Raw genomic sequence first — 14,868 nt, forward strand, 5'->3', positions numbered from 1 at the left:
CTGCAGATCCACAGGGGTCACCGTGTCCCTATAGGGCAGTGAGGTGGCCTTGAGGTCACCCGTCTGTACATGCCCTCCCCCCTCCTGGTGACGCAGCTGCAGGGGGGAGGGGGGGATATAAGGGGGGTCTCCCAGGCAGCGCCTGCAGACCCAGGGGCAGGTGGGGCAGGGGGCACTTGGAGCACCGTGAGGGTCTGGGAGGGGGTTATAGGGGAACTAGGGGCAACTGAAAGGGACTGGGAAAGAACAGGGAGGAACTGGGAGGGAACTGGGAGGGTCTGTGGGTGAACTGGGAGGGACTGGGAGGGTCTATAGGAGAACTGGGAGGGTCTATGGGGGAACTGGGAGGGACTGGGATTATACTGGGAGGGTCTATAGGGGAACTGGGAGGGACTGGGAGGATCTAGGAAGGAACTGGGAGGATCTTTGCAGGAGACTGGGATGATACTGGGAGCATCTGTGGGGAAACAGGGTGGGACTGGGATGATGCTGGGAGAATTTGTGTGGTAACTGGGAGGGACTGGAGTGATACTGGTGGAGGAGGGAGGGTACTGAATAAATCCTAGGGGGATACTGGAACTTACTGAGCAGTTCTGTGTGTGTTTCTGTGTGTGTGTGTGTGTGTGTGTGTGTGTGCGTGGTGGTGTACTGGAGAAGTACTGGCGGGGCCGGGCAGGGATGCTGGGATGTAATTGGACATATTGGGATATACTGGGACATACTGGGACATACTGTGGTGGGGGGGGTGTTGTGTCCCGGAGCAGGACCAGAACCGCCCTGAGTCTGCACTGTCATCCCCTGACTCGGAGACCACAGAGAGAGGTGGGGCTGGGTAGTGGAAGGAACTGAGGGGTGTCTGGGGAGACTGGGGGTGACTGGGAGGGTTTGGGATGATACTGGGAGGGTCTGGTGGGAACTGGAAAGGACTGGGAGGGATACAGGAGTACTGAGGGGTACTGGGAGATGCTGGGGTGGGATAAAGGGCAGGCAGTGTGAGGCATTGCAAGGAACAGGGAGCACTGGGGAGGGCACTGGGACTTCTAAAAAGGAACTTGGGACGGAGATGAGGACTGGCAGGAACTAGAAGCACTGTAAAGGAACTGGGAGCACTGGAGAAGAATGGGAGAACATCAGATCACCAAGGATGGACCTTGGATGAGGCTCACTGGGAGCACTGGAGAGGAACTGGAAGCATTGAGAGGGAACTCTAGATAATGGAAGCACTGAGGATGGACTTGGGATGGGCCAGCTGGGAGGAGTGGGAGCATTGGAGAGGAACTGGGAGCACGGGGGAGGAATGAAGGAGTTGGGTTGACCAAGAGGAAGTGGGAGATGTGGCGAAGAATGGGGAATGATGGGTTCACCAAGGAAAGAGCTGCAATGGGGCCAACTGGGATGAACTGGCAGCCTTTGGAGGGTCTGATTCTTCCTACCCCACCCAGCCCTGTCCAGCGCCACCATGCCTGATGTGGAGATGGCTGAATTTGGGGAGGCCGCCCCCTATCTCCGCAAGTCGGAGAAGGAACGGTTGGCTGCCCAGACTCGCCCCTTCGACCTGAAGAAGGACATCTTCGTCCCTGATGAAAAGGAGGAATATGTCAAGGCCACCATTGTCAGCCGTGAGGGCTCCAAGATCACTGCTGAGACTGAACATGGCAAGGTGGGGGGACCCCAGCCACACCTTGGACTCCAGAACCTCAAAACAGCAGCTCCATTCCACATGGGACACAAAGAACCCAACCCACCTTCTCTAGAACACAAGAAACATCTAGACTCAAAATGCCTTCTCCAGCACCCACTGGATGCTCAGATTGCACAGCATCTTCTCTATAACCCAGGAAATATCTAGGCCCTTATCCACCTTTCCCAGAACCTATTGGACAGATAGACCCCATCCAACCTCCTCTATTACCCCAGCCACACCCAGACCCAAAAACATCTTCTCTATCACTTGAGGAACACCTAGACCTCCTCTGGCTCTCAAGGGAATACTCAGATGCCCAACTCCCAGCCCTTTGGGTAGGAACAACTGGCGCAACTCCTTGCCCTGTGTTCCTGCTTCATGGGGTCCTCCTTACCTTGAGCAGACAGTGACGGTCAAGGAGGACCAGATCATGCAGCAGAACCCCCCCAAGTTCGACAAGATTGAGGACATGGCCATGCTGACTTTCCTCCATGAGCCCGCCGTCCTCTACAACCTCAAGGACCGCTACGCATCTTGGATGATCTATGTGAGTTGGGAGCCCATGAGGTTCTTCAGACCCCGTCCAGAACTTGGGCGCCCCTTTTGTAGACCACTTGGGCCACATAGGTGCAAGACGTCCCTTCTCCAGATCTCATGGCCCACCCTAACTGGGATGATCCTTCTTTACATCTCTTGAGCAACCCAGATCCAAGATATCCCAGACCCTTTGGGTCACTCAAAACCAGGACATCCCTTCTCCAGATTACAGAACTGGGACATCCTCTCTTCAGACCTCTTTGGTCCCCCACACCCAAGATGTCCCATCTCTAGACCACAGGGGTCACCTAAACCCAAGATATCACATAGACACAAGAGGTCGCTTTTGCAGACCCCTTGGACCACCTGGTGGGGTGGCACCTTCTGACTCTGACCCACCTACTCCTTTTTCCAGACTTACTCAGGGCTCTTCTGTGTGACTGTCAACCCTTACAAGTGGTTGCCTGTCTACAATGCTGAGGTGGTGGCTGCCTACCGGGGAAAGAAGCGGAGTGAAGCTCCACCCCACATCTTCTCCATCTCTGACAATGCCTACCAGAACATGCTGACAGGTAGGGACCTTCTGCGGGGACCCCATAACCTTATTCCCCTATCCTTTCTGGGGAGCAGGAGATGTGGGGCAGAGCCAAGGTGGGTTTCAGAACCTCATGTTTCTTCTCCTCATCCCACCAGATCGGGAGAACCAATCCATCCTCATCACGTAAGTAATCTCATCTGTAAACTCTGTCTTAATCCTCCTCACAGCTAAGACCCCCCAACCTGCACATAGCCCCTCCTGAAGTCATGCCCACTGGCCAACCCTTTATCACTACATGGACTTGTCAGTGGAGGTCCATTATCCATCCCTCCCCAGTGAGTCCCCCACTCCCAGCACCATAGCACCCAACCACTGCTCTCCTTGGCTACCTTCAGCGGAGAATCCGGAGCGGGGAAGACTGTGAACACCAAGAGGGTCATCCAGTACTTTGCCGTCATTGCTGCCATCGGTGACCGAGGCAAGAAGGAGGCAGGGGCTCCGGGCAAGGTAAGGGCAGTGAGTGAGGGATGACACCCAGGGGTCTGGCCAATATTCTGCCACCTGTCTGTCCAACCAATGACACAATCAACCACCCACACATTTACTGAACCAAACATCCAAAAATCCAACCAACCAACCAACCAACCAACCAACGAACCAACCAACCATCTATCCAACCTTCCATTCATCTGTCCCATCCCCATCCAATCAACTAACCATCCATCCATCCACCGATGGCATCAGTCCACATCCCTGTCCATCAATCTGACCACCCACTCAAACCTTCATGGACCACTGTGTTCTCCTATTAATCCATTTCAACCTTGCATTCTTCATCCCCTACACCTTACTGTTTGAACCCCCTTGACACTGTCCCACTCCATCCAGGGCACCCTGGAGGACCAGATCATCCAGGCCAACCCTGCCTTGGAAGCCTTCGGCAATGCCAAAACTGTCCGGAATGACAACTCATCCCGATTTGTGAGTGTTAGGGGTGGAGTCTGTGAGGAAGAGTCTGTGAAGTGGAGTCCTTTGGGAAGGGTCTGTGGGTTGGGGTGTTCTGGGAGAAGGTGGCCACCTCCACGTCCTTCCACTATTCTTCCAGGGAAAGTTTATCCGGATCCATTTTGGGGCCACTGGGAAGCTGGCATCAGCTGACATTGAGACCTGTGAGTAGGTTGAGGGCTCCATGAGAGGATATCTTGTTGTCCACCATCCCTTCCTCTATCTATCTCTCCATCCACCTGTCCATACTTCTCCTCATCTTCATCCATCTACCCTTCCACATTCTCAAGCTTCCCTCCATTCATCCATCTGAACCTCTATCTTCTCATCCCGACTTCCACTCATCTTCTCCTCATCCCCACCCCAGACCTCCTGGAGAAGTCCCGTGTGATCTTCCAGCTGAAGGCTGAAAGAAACTACCACATTTACTACCAGATCCTCTCCAATAAGAAGCCAGAGCTGCTGGGTGAGCTATACTCCCAACCTACCTGTAAATACCTGATCCCACACCCCTTTTGGGACCTGCCTGTCCCAACCCCTTTTTCTCCTTTCAGACATGATGCTGGTGACCAACAACCCCTACGACTATGCCTTCATCTCCCAAGGAGAGACCACAGTTCCATCCATTGATGATGGAGAGGAGCTCCTGGCCACAGATGTGAGACGGGAGGCCATCAGGTAGTGTGTATGTGTCTCTGTGGGCTGGAGAAGACTTGAACACATTTTTGCCCCACAGAGTGCCTTTGATGTCCTGGGATTCACTCCAGAGGAGAAGAACTCCATCTATAAACTGACAGGAGCCATCATGCACTTTGGCAACATGAAGTTCAAGCAGAAACAACGGGAAGAGCAGGCAGAACCAGACGGCACAGAAGGTTGGGTCCAACCAAGGTTGAGGTGGAAACTGGGGTGAACTCCATGATCCTTCCAGGTTCATATTTTCACTTCTTCATCCTCAGAGGCAGACAAGTCAGCTTACCTAATGGGGCTGAACTCAGCTGATCTTCTCAAGGGTTTGTGCCACCCTCGGGTCAAGGTGGGCAATGAGTATGTCACCAAGGGGCAGAATGTCCAGCAGGTGAGTAGGACATCCCTAAAATATCCTCCTTTTGGGGTGATATGGTGTCATCTTCAGCAAGAAGAACACCAAGAGGCCCTCTCACTGGTGGGGCATCCTTCTTCCAGGTGATTTATGCTGTTGGAGCCTTGGCCAAAGCCGTGTATGAGAAGATGTTCAACTGGATGGTGACCAGGATCAACAATTCACTGGAGACCAAGCAGCCACGGCAGTACTTCATTGGTGTGCTGGACATTGCTGGCTTTGAAATCTTTGATGTAAGCCCTGATTGACTGTGTTGTGTTGATTACACTGGATGTAGAGCTAATCCTACTGGATGGTCAGATGACTTTGTTTTCATTTGTGTTGACCCTGTTGGGGCTCAGGTTGATCCAGCTGAACATAGTAGTTGTTCTGTTGACCCCACTGGCCATCTCCTCTCTCCTTCCCCAGTTCAACAGCTTCGAGCAGCTCTGCATCAACTTCACCAACGAGAAGTTGCAGCAGTTTTTCAACCACCACATGTTCGTGCTGGAGCAGGAGGAATACAAGAAAGAGGGCATTGAGTGGGAGTTCATTGACTTTGGAATGGACCTCCAGGCCTGCATTGACCTCATTGAGAAGGTACCACCTCCCTCAGGGCCTCATGGGGCTGGGGAAGGGCCCTTTCAGTTGCAGCTTAGCAGGAACCCCAAAGTTGGCTAGTCGGGTTGTACTTGGTGTTCACTGTAGCCAACAAGGTCTTTTCTGCCTAGCCCATGGGGATCATGTCCATCCTGGAGGAAGAGTGCATGTTTCCCAAGGCCACAGACATGACCTTCAAGGCCAAGCTCTTTGATAATCACCTGGGCAAGTCGGCCAACTTTGGGAAGCCACGAAACATCAAGGGGAAACAAGAGGCCCACTTTGCCCTTGTCCACTATGCTGGCACGGTGGACTACAACATCATCGGGTGGCTGCAGAAGAACAAGGATCCCCTCAATGAAACAGTGGTGGGGCTCTACCAGAAATCTGCCTTGAAGCTCTTGGCCAACCTCTTTGCCAACTATGCTGGGGCAGATGCACGTAAGAGGAACCCCCTTCCTCCGCATCTGGGGTTCTTTCCACCCTGTCCCTGTCCTATCTCATCCTTTCTTCTTCTCCAACAGCCGTGGAGAAGGGGAAAGGAGCTAAGAAGAAAGGTTCCTCCTTCCAAACTGTCTCTGCCCTCCATCGGGTGAGAGTTCAAGTGTTATTGGTGGATCCCAGTGTGTGTGGGCATGGAAAACATGTCCCAGGGCAAGGGATAACCCTTGGTGGGACAGGCTGGGGGCATGTCTTCATTCCCTTCATCATCTCCTCCTCCATTTTTCAGGAGAATCTCAACAAGCTGATGACCAACCTGCGGTCTACCCACCCTCATTTCGTTCGCTGCATCATCCCCAATGAGACCAAGTCTCCTGGTAAGCCAATCCCTGAGGATTGATCCAGAGGACACTGCTGGGCTCTGGCCAAAGGTGGTGGTGGGCAGCTGTGCTATGGGGTAGACATGACTCACCAGTCTTGATGATCCACCAGGTGTGATGAACAACCCCCTGGTAATGCACCAGCTTCGCTGCAATGGAGTGCTGGAGGGCATCCGCATCTGCCGCAAAGGATTCCCTAATCGCATCCTCTATGGGGACTTCCGACAGCGGTAGGCACAGAGGAGAAAATGTGGGGATGGGGTGGACAACCCCACTGGGATTGAATTCAGAGGTTTCCTGTCCTCTCTGGTCACCAGGTACCGCATCCTGAACCCTGCTGCCATCCCTGAGGGGCAGTTCATTGACAGCCGCAAGGGTGCTGAGAAGCTCCTGGGATCCCTTGATATTGACCACAACCAATACAAATTTGGACACACCAAGGTGAGGTCACTTGGTCTCAGTTGTGGTGGTCCCACGATCCACAAGGTTTTCATGGTGGGACCAGATGGACTCTATGTTTCCATCATCTACTTGTCCACCTGCCCATCTGAGCTCCCATCCACACTACCATCCATCCCTCTGCCATGCCTTCAAATTCCAGCAGCACTTATCGTCATCTTTCCTCAAAGGTCTTCTTTAAGGCTGGGCTGCTGGGGCTGCTGGAAGAGATGAGGGATGAGCGCCTAGCCCGGATCATGACCCGCTTGCAGGCCCAAGTCCGTGGTTTCCTGTCCCGTCAGGAGTTCAAGAAGATCCTAGAGCGCAGGTAGGTGGTGAGATGGAGATGGTGTTGCATCCATGTTGAGTGGAAGCTGCTGGTGACCCACATCTTGATGTGGCTTCTCCAGAGACTCATTGCTGGTGATCCAGTGGAACATCAGGGCCTTCATGGGGGTGAAGAACTGGCCTTGGATGAAGCTCTACTTCAAGATCAAGCCCTTGTTGAAGAGTGCTGAGACGGAGAAAGAGATGCAGGTAGGACAGGGCCATGGGTAGGGAAGGTAGGTGGGTGGATGGAGAGAGGAAGTGGTAGGTGGGAACAAAAAGGAAAAAATGAGATTTACATGGCACCTTTGTGCCTCCCACAGAACATGAAAGAAGAGTTTGGGCGGCTGAAGGAGGCCTTAGAGAAGTCAGAAGCCCGGCGAAAGGAGCTAGAGGAAAAGATGGTCTCCATGCTGCAGGAGAAAAATGACCTTCAGCTCCAAGTGCAGGCTGTGAGTGACCTAGATGTCCTGGCCCTGCGCTCCTTTTTCATTCACCTCAAACCAAGCTTACCCCTTACAGGAGCAAGACAACCTGGCTGATGCTGAGGAGCGCTGTGACCAGCTGATCAAGAACAAGATCCAGCTGGAAGCCAAGGTGAAAGAGATGACTGAGCGGATGGAGGATGAGGAGGAGATGAATGCTGAGTTGACAGCAAAGAAAAGGAAGCTGGAGGATGAATGCTCAGAGCTGAAGAAAGACATTGATGACCTGGAGTTGTCATTGGCCAAAGTGGAAAAGGAGAAACATGCCACTGAGAACAAGGTGAGGGTGGGGAGATGTCTTGACCTCAAATTGTGGGGAACTGAGCTGACCCAAGCCAACATGAATAGAGTCTGGTGAAGACCCAAGGCTGGTTGGGTTGGGTTGCCAAGAATCAAGGCTGTTTGGGCTGTCAAATTCAAGGCTGGATGAGTTGGGTCATAAGGACCCAAAACTGCTTGGGTTGGATCGCGATAATGCAAGACTGGTTGGATTGCATCACCAAGAACCAAGGCTGCTTGTGTTTTCCTACATCTCTTGACTTAGACCCAGCTTCACAAAGAGCAAGAACAGCCTCCTGTCTCTTGTCCTACCTCCGGTACCAAGCTGGAGGCCTGATATTTCTCCTCCTGCAGGTCAAGAACCTCACAGAGGAGATGGCCGGGCTGGATGAGATCATTGTCAAGCTAACGAAGGAGAAGAAGGCCCTGCAAGAATCTCATCAGCAAGCGCTGGATGACCTGCAGGCAGAGGAAGACAAGGTCAACACCTTGACAAAAGCCAAAGTCAAGCTGGAACAGCAAGTGGATGATGTGAGTATAGGCCATTCCCTTGACAGGCACATAGCTGGTCCCTTGGGGTGTGGAGGTCCTTCTGGAGTGTGTGTTTGTGGGGGCTGATGGGTGTGTCTCTTCCTCACTTGCAGCTGGAGAGTTCACTGGAGCAAGAGAAGAAGATCCGGATGGACCTGGAACGGGCCAAAAGGAAGCTGGAAGGTGACTTGAAGTTGGCTCAGGAGAATATCATGGACTTGGAGAATGACAAGCAGCAGTTGGATGAGAGGCTGAAAAAGTAAGGGCCTGCACCCTTTCTTGTCCTTTACCTATAACACCTCTGCTGAGCACTCAGAAGAATGACTTACTGGTGTTTCTCCCCACACCTAGGAAAGACTTTGAGCTCAATGCCCTCAACGCCAGAATTGAGGATGAGCAAGCAGTTGCAGCACAGCTCCAGAAGAAGCTCAAAGAACTTCAGGTGAGGTGGGCTTCAGCTTGGGGGTCCTCTCCATTATCTTCTTCATATCATTTTGAGAACAACCTAAACTAGTATGCCACCCACCTGAGGTCAGAAGCCCAAGACATATCCCTTGTCACAGAACCTGTAATTTATTGCCTTGAAATGACTCATGGGCTCCTGGACAGGTTGGCTCTCATGGGGGTTGAGCTGAACCAATGGGTTAGGAGTACTCAAGGTATGGGGAGCATCTTGGGTAGAATCCTCTGAGCTGAGCAGACCACCCAGGTTGAATCACATTCATTCCAATGTCCTTAGAGAAATTTGTGCTGAGTTGTCTGTTAGTCCAATTAGATGACCAACTGGAATGTCCTCAAGACCAGTTGAGTTGAAGAATCTTAAGGTAATTTGAGAAGGTGGAGTGTCTTCAAATAAAGCCAGGTTGATCTGGAGAGCTCAGAACTTGGCTAGATTGAAAAGAACTGGATGGGATTGAGACTGGTTGAGGTGAAGGCTCTACAGCTCTCTGGGTTGAGCTGAAGAGCCTACAGCTGGTTAGGTTGACTTGAATTGACTTAAAGACTCTCCATCTTGATTGACTGAGTTGAGTGCAGGAGTTGGGTGAAACCATGTCAGCTGAAAACTTGTTCATCCCTGGAGCATAGGCGCGGATTGAGGAGCTGGAGGAGGAGCTGGAAGCAGAGCGGACAGGCAGAGCCAAAGTGGAGAAGTTGCGCTCAGACCTGTCACGGGAGCTGGAGGAGATCAGCGAGCGGCTGGAGGAGGCGGGTGGTGCCACATCAGTGCAGATCGAGCTCAACAAGAAGCGTGAGGCAGAGTTTCAGAAGATGCGGCGGGACCTGGAGGAGGCCACGCTGCAGCACGAGGCCACGGCTGCTGCACTGCGCAAGAAGCATGCTGACAGTGTGGCCGAGCTCAGTGAGCAGATCGACAACTTACAGCGTGTCAAGCAGAAGCTGGAGAAGGAGAAGAGTGAGCTCAAGCTAGAGCTGGATGATGTTGGCTCCAACATGGAGCAACTCATAAAAGCCAAGGTAGGAAATAGGTCTACAGCCTTGAAGACTGCCCTTCCACTGCCCTCTCAAGGTTCCCTTTCATCTTCTGCCCTTTCTGTTTGTAGGCCAACCTGGAGAAGATGTGCCGCACCATGGAAGATCAGATGAATGAGCACCGGACTAAGTCCGAAGAGGCTCAACGCATGGTCAATGACCTCACCACTCAACGAGCCAAGCTCCAGACAGAAAATGGTGAGGGTCTTGCTCTTCCCTAACCCAATTGCCTAATTCTTGCCCAGTGAGATGGCTTGGGGGTGTGTCCTGCAACTGATTATCTGCCATTCCACCTGACAGGTGAGCTCTCCAGGCAGCTGGAGGAGAAAGAAGCCTTCATCAACCAGATGACACGAGGGAAACTCACCTACACCCAACAGCTGGAGGACCTGAAGAGGCAGCTAGAGGAAGAAGTCAAGGTAGAGCTTTGTTGGGGGGTCAGTGAGGTCAAAAGACACCTTCATTGCGAAGGTTTGGGACTGAGAAGTGCATCATGAGCCTGCCCTCAAAGCAGGAGCAAATGAATCAAGGGTCCTCAGAAATTTAGTAGGGCTGGTGAGTTACAGGGAAGTTGGGCTGGGTTGGGTTGGGTTGGTTGGTAACTAGGTAGTTGGAGTTGGAAAATGCCAATATAGCTCACCTTCATATAGATCCAGGTTCTCCTCACCTTGTAACTCTCTCCCCTCCCAGGCCAAGAATGCACTGGCCCATGCCCTCCAGTCAGCCCGGCATGACTGTGACCTTCTGAGGGAGCAGTATGAGGAGGAGACAGAGGCCAAGGCTGAGCTCCAGCGCTCACTCTCCAAGGCCAACTCTGAGGTGGCACAGTGGAGGACCAAGTATGAGACAGATGCCATCCAGCGCACTGAGGAACTGGAGGAAGCCAAGTGAGTCCTCTCCCCATGAAAGGAGCTTCTGTGGGGCAGGGGAGAGTGGAGACTCTTCTACAGTACAAGGATTTGGAGAACGGATCATAATCTGGAGATGGTAGAGGACATCCAGAGCAGAGCCCCAGCTAACCAGTGGTTGGAAGAAGGCTTGAGTTGGCCCATTTGGTCCATGGGTCACCGCAGCCAGGTTTTATCCCATGGCAGGAAGAAGCTGGCCCAGCGGCTGCAGGAGGCTGAGGAGGCAGTGGAGGCGGTCAATGCCAAGTGTTCCTCCCTGGAGAAGACCAAACACCGGCTGCAAAATGAGATTGAAGATCTCATGGCAGACCTGGAGCGGTCAAATGCAGCAGCTGCTGCGTTGGACAAGAAGCAGAGAAACTTTGACAAGGTGGGAGGACCAAGGAATGATGGAAGGAGAAGGGTGGAAAGGGGATAGAGAAATGTGGGTCCCATGAATCAAAAAAAGGCAGGAGAAATCCAGAAAAAAAGCTGAACAACTTTCAAGGGCCATGTTTTAGCAGACCCTCAAGTCCCTTTCAGGAGAGCATTGGGGAAGGGAGGAAGAGGATGGAAAGAGGGGTATTCATGGGCAAAGCAGCAGCTGAGCAGGTGGTGTCCTCATAGATCTTGTCTGAGTGGAAACAGAAGTTTGAAGAGTCCCAGGTGGAGCTGGAGGCATCACAGAAAGAGGCCAGGTCCCTCAGCACCGAGCTCTTCAAGCTGAAAAACGCTTATGAGGAGTCACTTGATCACTTAGAGACTTTAAAGAGGGAAAACAAGAATCTCCAAGGTGAGACCATGGTCCTTCCCTGCCACCTTTTTGTATCCCACTACCTTCCACCAAGTCTGATCGGTTATCATCTGGGTAGAGGAGATCTCGGACCTGACGGAGCAGCTGGGTGGCAGCCACAAGACCATCCATGAATTGGAGAAGGTCCGGAAGCAGCTGGATGCTGAGAAACTGGAGCTCCAAGCTGCATTGGAAGAGGCTGAGGTGAGCCAAATCACATCCCCATGAGTGCCATGTTGTCCTAGTGTTCTCTGTGGCACTCTAATTTCTGTCTGTCTCCACCAGGCCTCTCTGGAGCATGAGGAGGGAAAGATCCTGAGGGCCCAACTGGAGTTCAACCAGGTGAAGGCAGACTATGAGCGCAAGCTGGCTGAGAAGGATGAGGAGATGGAGCAGGCCAAGCGCAACCACCTGCGGGTGGTGGACTCACTGCAGACCTCTCTGGACGCTGAGACCCGGAGCCGCAACGAGGCCCTGAGGCTGAAGAAGAAGATGGAGGGTGACCTCAATGAGATGGAGATTCAGCTCAGCCATGCCAACCGTATAGCTGCTGAAGCTCAGAAGCAAGTCAAGACACTGCAGGGCTACCTCAAGGTACCCATCAGACTTCTATCCCATAAGCATGTTGACATGTAGTAGGTCCCACCATGCCAGAGTGTAAGAAAATTAGACCTTAAGCCACTTCCCCACCATTCCCACTCACCCTCTTCCCCAATGCTGCCTTGTAGGACACCCAACTGCAGCTGGATGACATGGTACGGGTCAATGAGGACCTGAAGGAGAATATTGCCATCGTGGAAAGGAGAAACAACCTTCTCCAATCCGAGCTGGAGGAGCTGCGGGCAGTGGTGGAACAGACTGAGAGGGCTCGCAAGCTGGCTGAGCAGGAGCTGATTGAGGCCAGCGAGAGGGTCCAGCTTCTCCACTCACAGGTGAGACATCACATACCTTCAAGGACAGAGGTCATCTCCATCCATGGGTGTGGGCTTCTAACGGGTTGAGTTACCAAGATCTCCAGATCCTTTAAGCCTGCAGAGTTGGCAGGGAGTTGGGCGTCATTAAGTACTGGGGGGTTGAAGAAGGATAGGTCAGCAGTTCAAGAGACACCTCCTGAGATCCTCTGCTCTAATTCCAGAATACCAGCCTCATCAACCAGAAGAAGAAGATGGAGGCCGACATCTCCCAGCTGCAGACAGAGGTGGAAGAGGCCATCCAGGAGTGCAGGAATGCTGAGGAAAAAGCCAAGAAAGCCATCACTGATGTGAGTGCTATGGTGGGACCAACATCTAGGACACCTTCCACTGGAGGGTGAAGTAGAGCATGCTTTGGTCCTCCTTCTCTGCTTGCTTCTCTCCTTGGGCAGGCGGCCATGATGGCCGAGGAGCTGAAGAAGGAGCAGGACACCAGCGCCCATCTGGAGCGGATGAAGAAGAACATGGAGCAGACCATCAAGGACCTGCAGATGAGGTTGGATGAGGCTGAGCAGCTGGCCCTCAAAGGGGGCAAGAAGCAGTTGCAGAAGCTGGAGGCTCGTGTGCGGGAGCTGGAGAATGAGCTGGAGGCTGAGCAGAAGCGCCATGCCGAGAGTGTCAAGGGTCTCCGCAAGTCCGAGCGTCGTGTCAAGGAGCTGAGCTACCAGGTGGGGCTCCTGGGCTGGCCCAGGTCAATTCCTGCCCCTTGGCCTCAGGGCCTCATATTTCATGCTGTACATGACCTCGAACATGGCCGACCTGCTGGCCAGAGAGACTTGTGTAAACTAGATCACCCACTGCGTGTGTGTCTGATACTGTTGTGGGATCCGGAATATTGTTGGCTCCTGAGCCACCCAGGCTCAGCATCCATGGGGTCTTTGCATGATCCAGAACCTCAGGTAGGACCTCATCAGGGGCAAGAAGACACCTTCACACAGGGAGACAACCCACTTTCTGGCCCACAGTTGAGACCACTCACAGATCCAGAGAAGCACCACTCCCCAAGAACATCATTAACTGTCTCCTGACCCTCACTGCTCTCGTGGCGATTCAAAGCAAAGGTAGGATCATGTCCTGACCCACCTGTGTCTCACCCCACAGACAGAAGAGGACCGCAAGAACCTGGTCCGGCTCCAGGACCTTGTGGACAAACTGCAAATGAAGGTCAAGGCCTACAAGCGACAGGCAGAGGAGGCGGTGAGCACTGGAGGGGCAACTGTGGCACCACCCCCCAGGAGGGAACAGTGTCGGGGCTGGGACAGTTGGGGTGTGGGAGAGAATGTGGGGAGTAGCAGGGGACCTTGGGGTGGTCAAGGGGTGGGGTGTCAGTGGGCAAGAAGAGTATGTCAAAAGAAAGTGTAGAAAGTGGGTGGGTGGTGGAATGTGGAGATAGATGGATGGATGGATGGATGGATGGATGGATGGATGGATGGATGGATGGATGGATGGATGGATGGATGGATGGTTTGTTGAGGAGATGGTTGGGTGGCTGGAGGATGGGATGCCTGGAAGGACAGGAGGGTCCATGGTGGGCCAGATGGAGCAATAAGAAGATAAGATGGAGGGACAGCTGGCAGGGTGGCAGGAGGCCAGACAGAGCTGTGTGGGAGCCTCACTGGTGTCCCTGCACCCTCAGGAGGAACAGGCCAACTCCAACCTGGCCAAGTTCCGCAAGGCACAGCATGAGCTGGATGAGGCAGAGGAGCGTGCCGACATCGCCGAGTCCCAGGTCAACAAGCTGCGGGCCAAGAGCCGCGACATTGGAGCCAAGGTGGGACTCTCCCCTGCCCTACAGCTGCCCCACGGCTGCCCCACAACTTCCTCATGCTCACAGTCTCTTTTTTTCATTCTCCATCAGAAGGGACTCAATGAAGAGTGAAGCTCTGGACCCCCAACAATATTCCCTGGACCTCCAAGTGGCCCACCCCCATTCCCAGCCCCCTAACCTTGGTCAGCCAATAAAAAGCATTGAGCAGCATCAGGTTTTGTGGGGCTGTGTTTGTGTGGGGAGGGTGGGGTTTCCCCATGGCATGGCACCCACAGCATGTCTGTAGCCCACACAAGATCACCAAGGAGTTTGCAGCACAGCATGCCCCACAACACGATGCGACCAGACCCACAGTGCAATGTGATGTGACCCACGAGCTCAGCCCTTGAGCTGCCTCACAGTGTATCCGCTGTGGGGCAGATACTCTGTCTGCTCCATGGTATTCTGTAAGCTCAGCCTGCTCCACACCAGCCTAGATCTGTGTGGCAGGAGATCTGGGGGCAGATGTGGGGGTGGGGAGGGGGGACCCCAGGAGGTGGGGGACATCAATCTCCACATGTGGGCAGAGGCTGAGTGGATCCCTCAGGCATGTTTTGGCTCCTGAGGTTGCACCTTCTCCTGCTGCAGATGCT

The 14,868-nt window shown here is 53.3% G+C and overlaps 1 protein-coding gene across 1 annotated transcript; it reads left to right on the forward strand.

The window, feature by feature from the left end:
- The first annotated feature begins 585 nt into the window (after positions 1-585).
- LOC135305449 (myosin-7) lies at positions 586-14,441 on the forward strand. Its single transcript, XM_064429138.1, has 40 exons — positions 586-822; positions 1,443-1,660; positions 2,088-2,231; positions 2,637-2,793; positions 2,915-2,942; positions 3,155-3,266; positions 3,648-3,740; positions 3,865-3,928; positions 4,132-4,230; positions 4,319-4,422; positions 4,501-4,639; positions 4,724-4,842; positions 4,950-5,099; positions 5,275-5,445; positions 5,577-5,886; positions 5,970-6,037; positions 6,176-6,263; positions 6,379-6,496; positions 6,584-6,707; positions 6,896-7,032; positions 7,115-7,241; positions 7,355-7,483; positions 7,554-7,796; positions 8,150-8,326; positions 8,440-8,585; positions 8,678-8,768; positions 9,413-9,802; positions 9,889-10,015; positions 10,118-10,236; positions 10,508-10,704; positions 10,912-11,095; positions 11,332-11,497; positions 11,577-11,701; positions 11,783-12,091; positions 12,226-12,429; positions 12,633-12,758; positions 12,861-13,136; positions 13,570-13,665; positions 14,105-14,239; positions 14,327-14,441. Exons 2-40 carry the CDS (start codon positions 1,460-1,462, stop codon positions 14,345-14,347), a joined length of 5,814 nt encoding a protein of 1,937 aa, XP_064285208.1. The 5' UTR covers positions 586-822; positions 1,443-1,459; the 3' UTR covers positions 14,348-14,441.
- The last annotated feature ends 427 nt before the right edge of the window (positions 14,442-14,868 follow it).

Source organism: Passer domesticus, chromosome 1, assembly GCF_036417665.1.
Source record: "Passer domesticus isolate bPasDom1 chromosome 1, bPasDom1.hap1, whole genome shotgun sequence".
Taxonomy (NCBI): domain Eukaryota; kingdom Metazoa; phylum Chordata; class Aves; order Passeriformes; family Passeridae; genus Passer; species Passer domesticus.

Bases quoted from the DNA above. Each gene is read 5' to 3' on its own strand.
- LOC135305449 (XM_064429138.1), top strand. From the start codon at position 1,460: ATGCCTGATGTGGAGATGGCTGAATTTGGGGAGGCCGCCCCCTATCTC. The intron at 7,797-8,149 runs GTGAGGGTGGGG...CTCCTCCTGCAG, and splicing joins AACATGCCACTGAGAACAAG to GTCAAGAACCTCACAGAGGA. The intron at 13,137-13,569 runs GTGGGGCTCCTG...CTCACCCCACAG, and splicing joins TCAAGGAGCTGAGCTACCAG to ACAGAAGAGGACCGCAAGAA.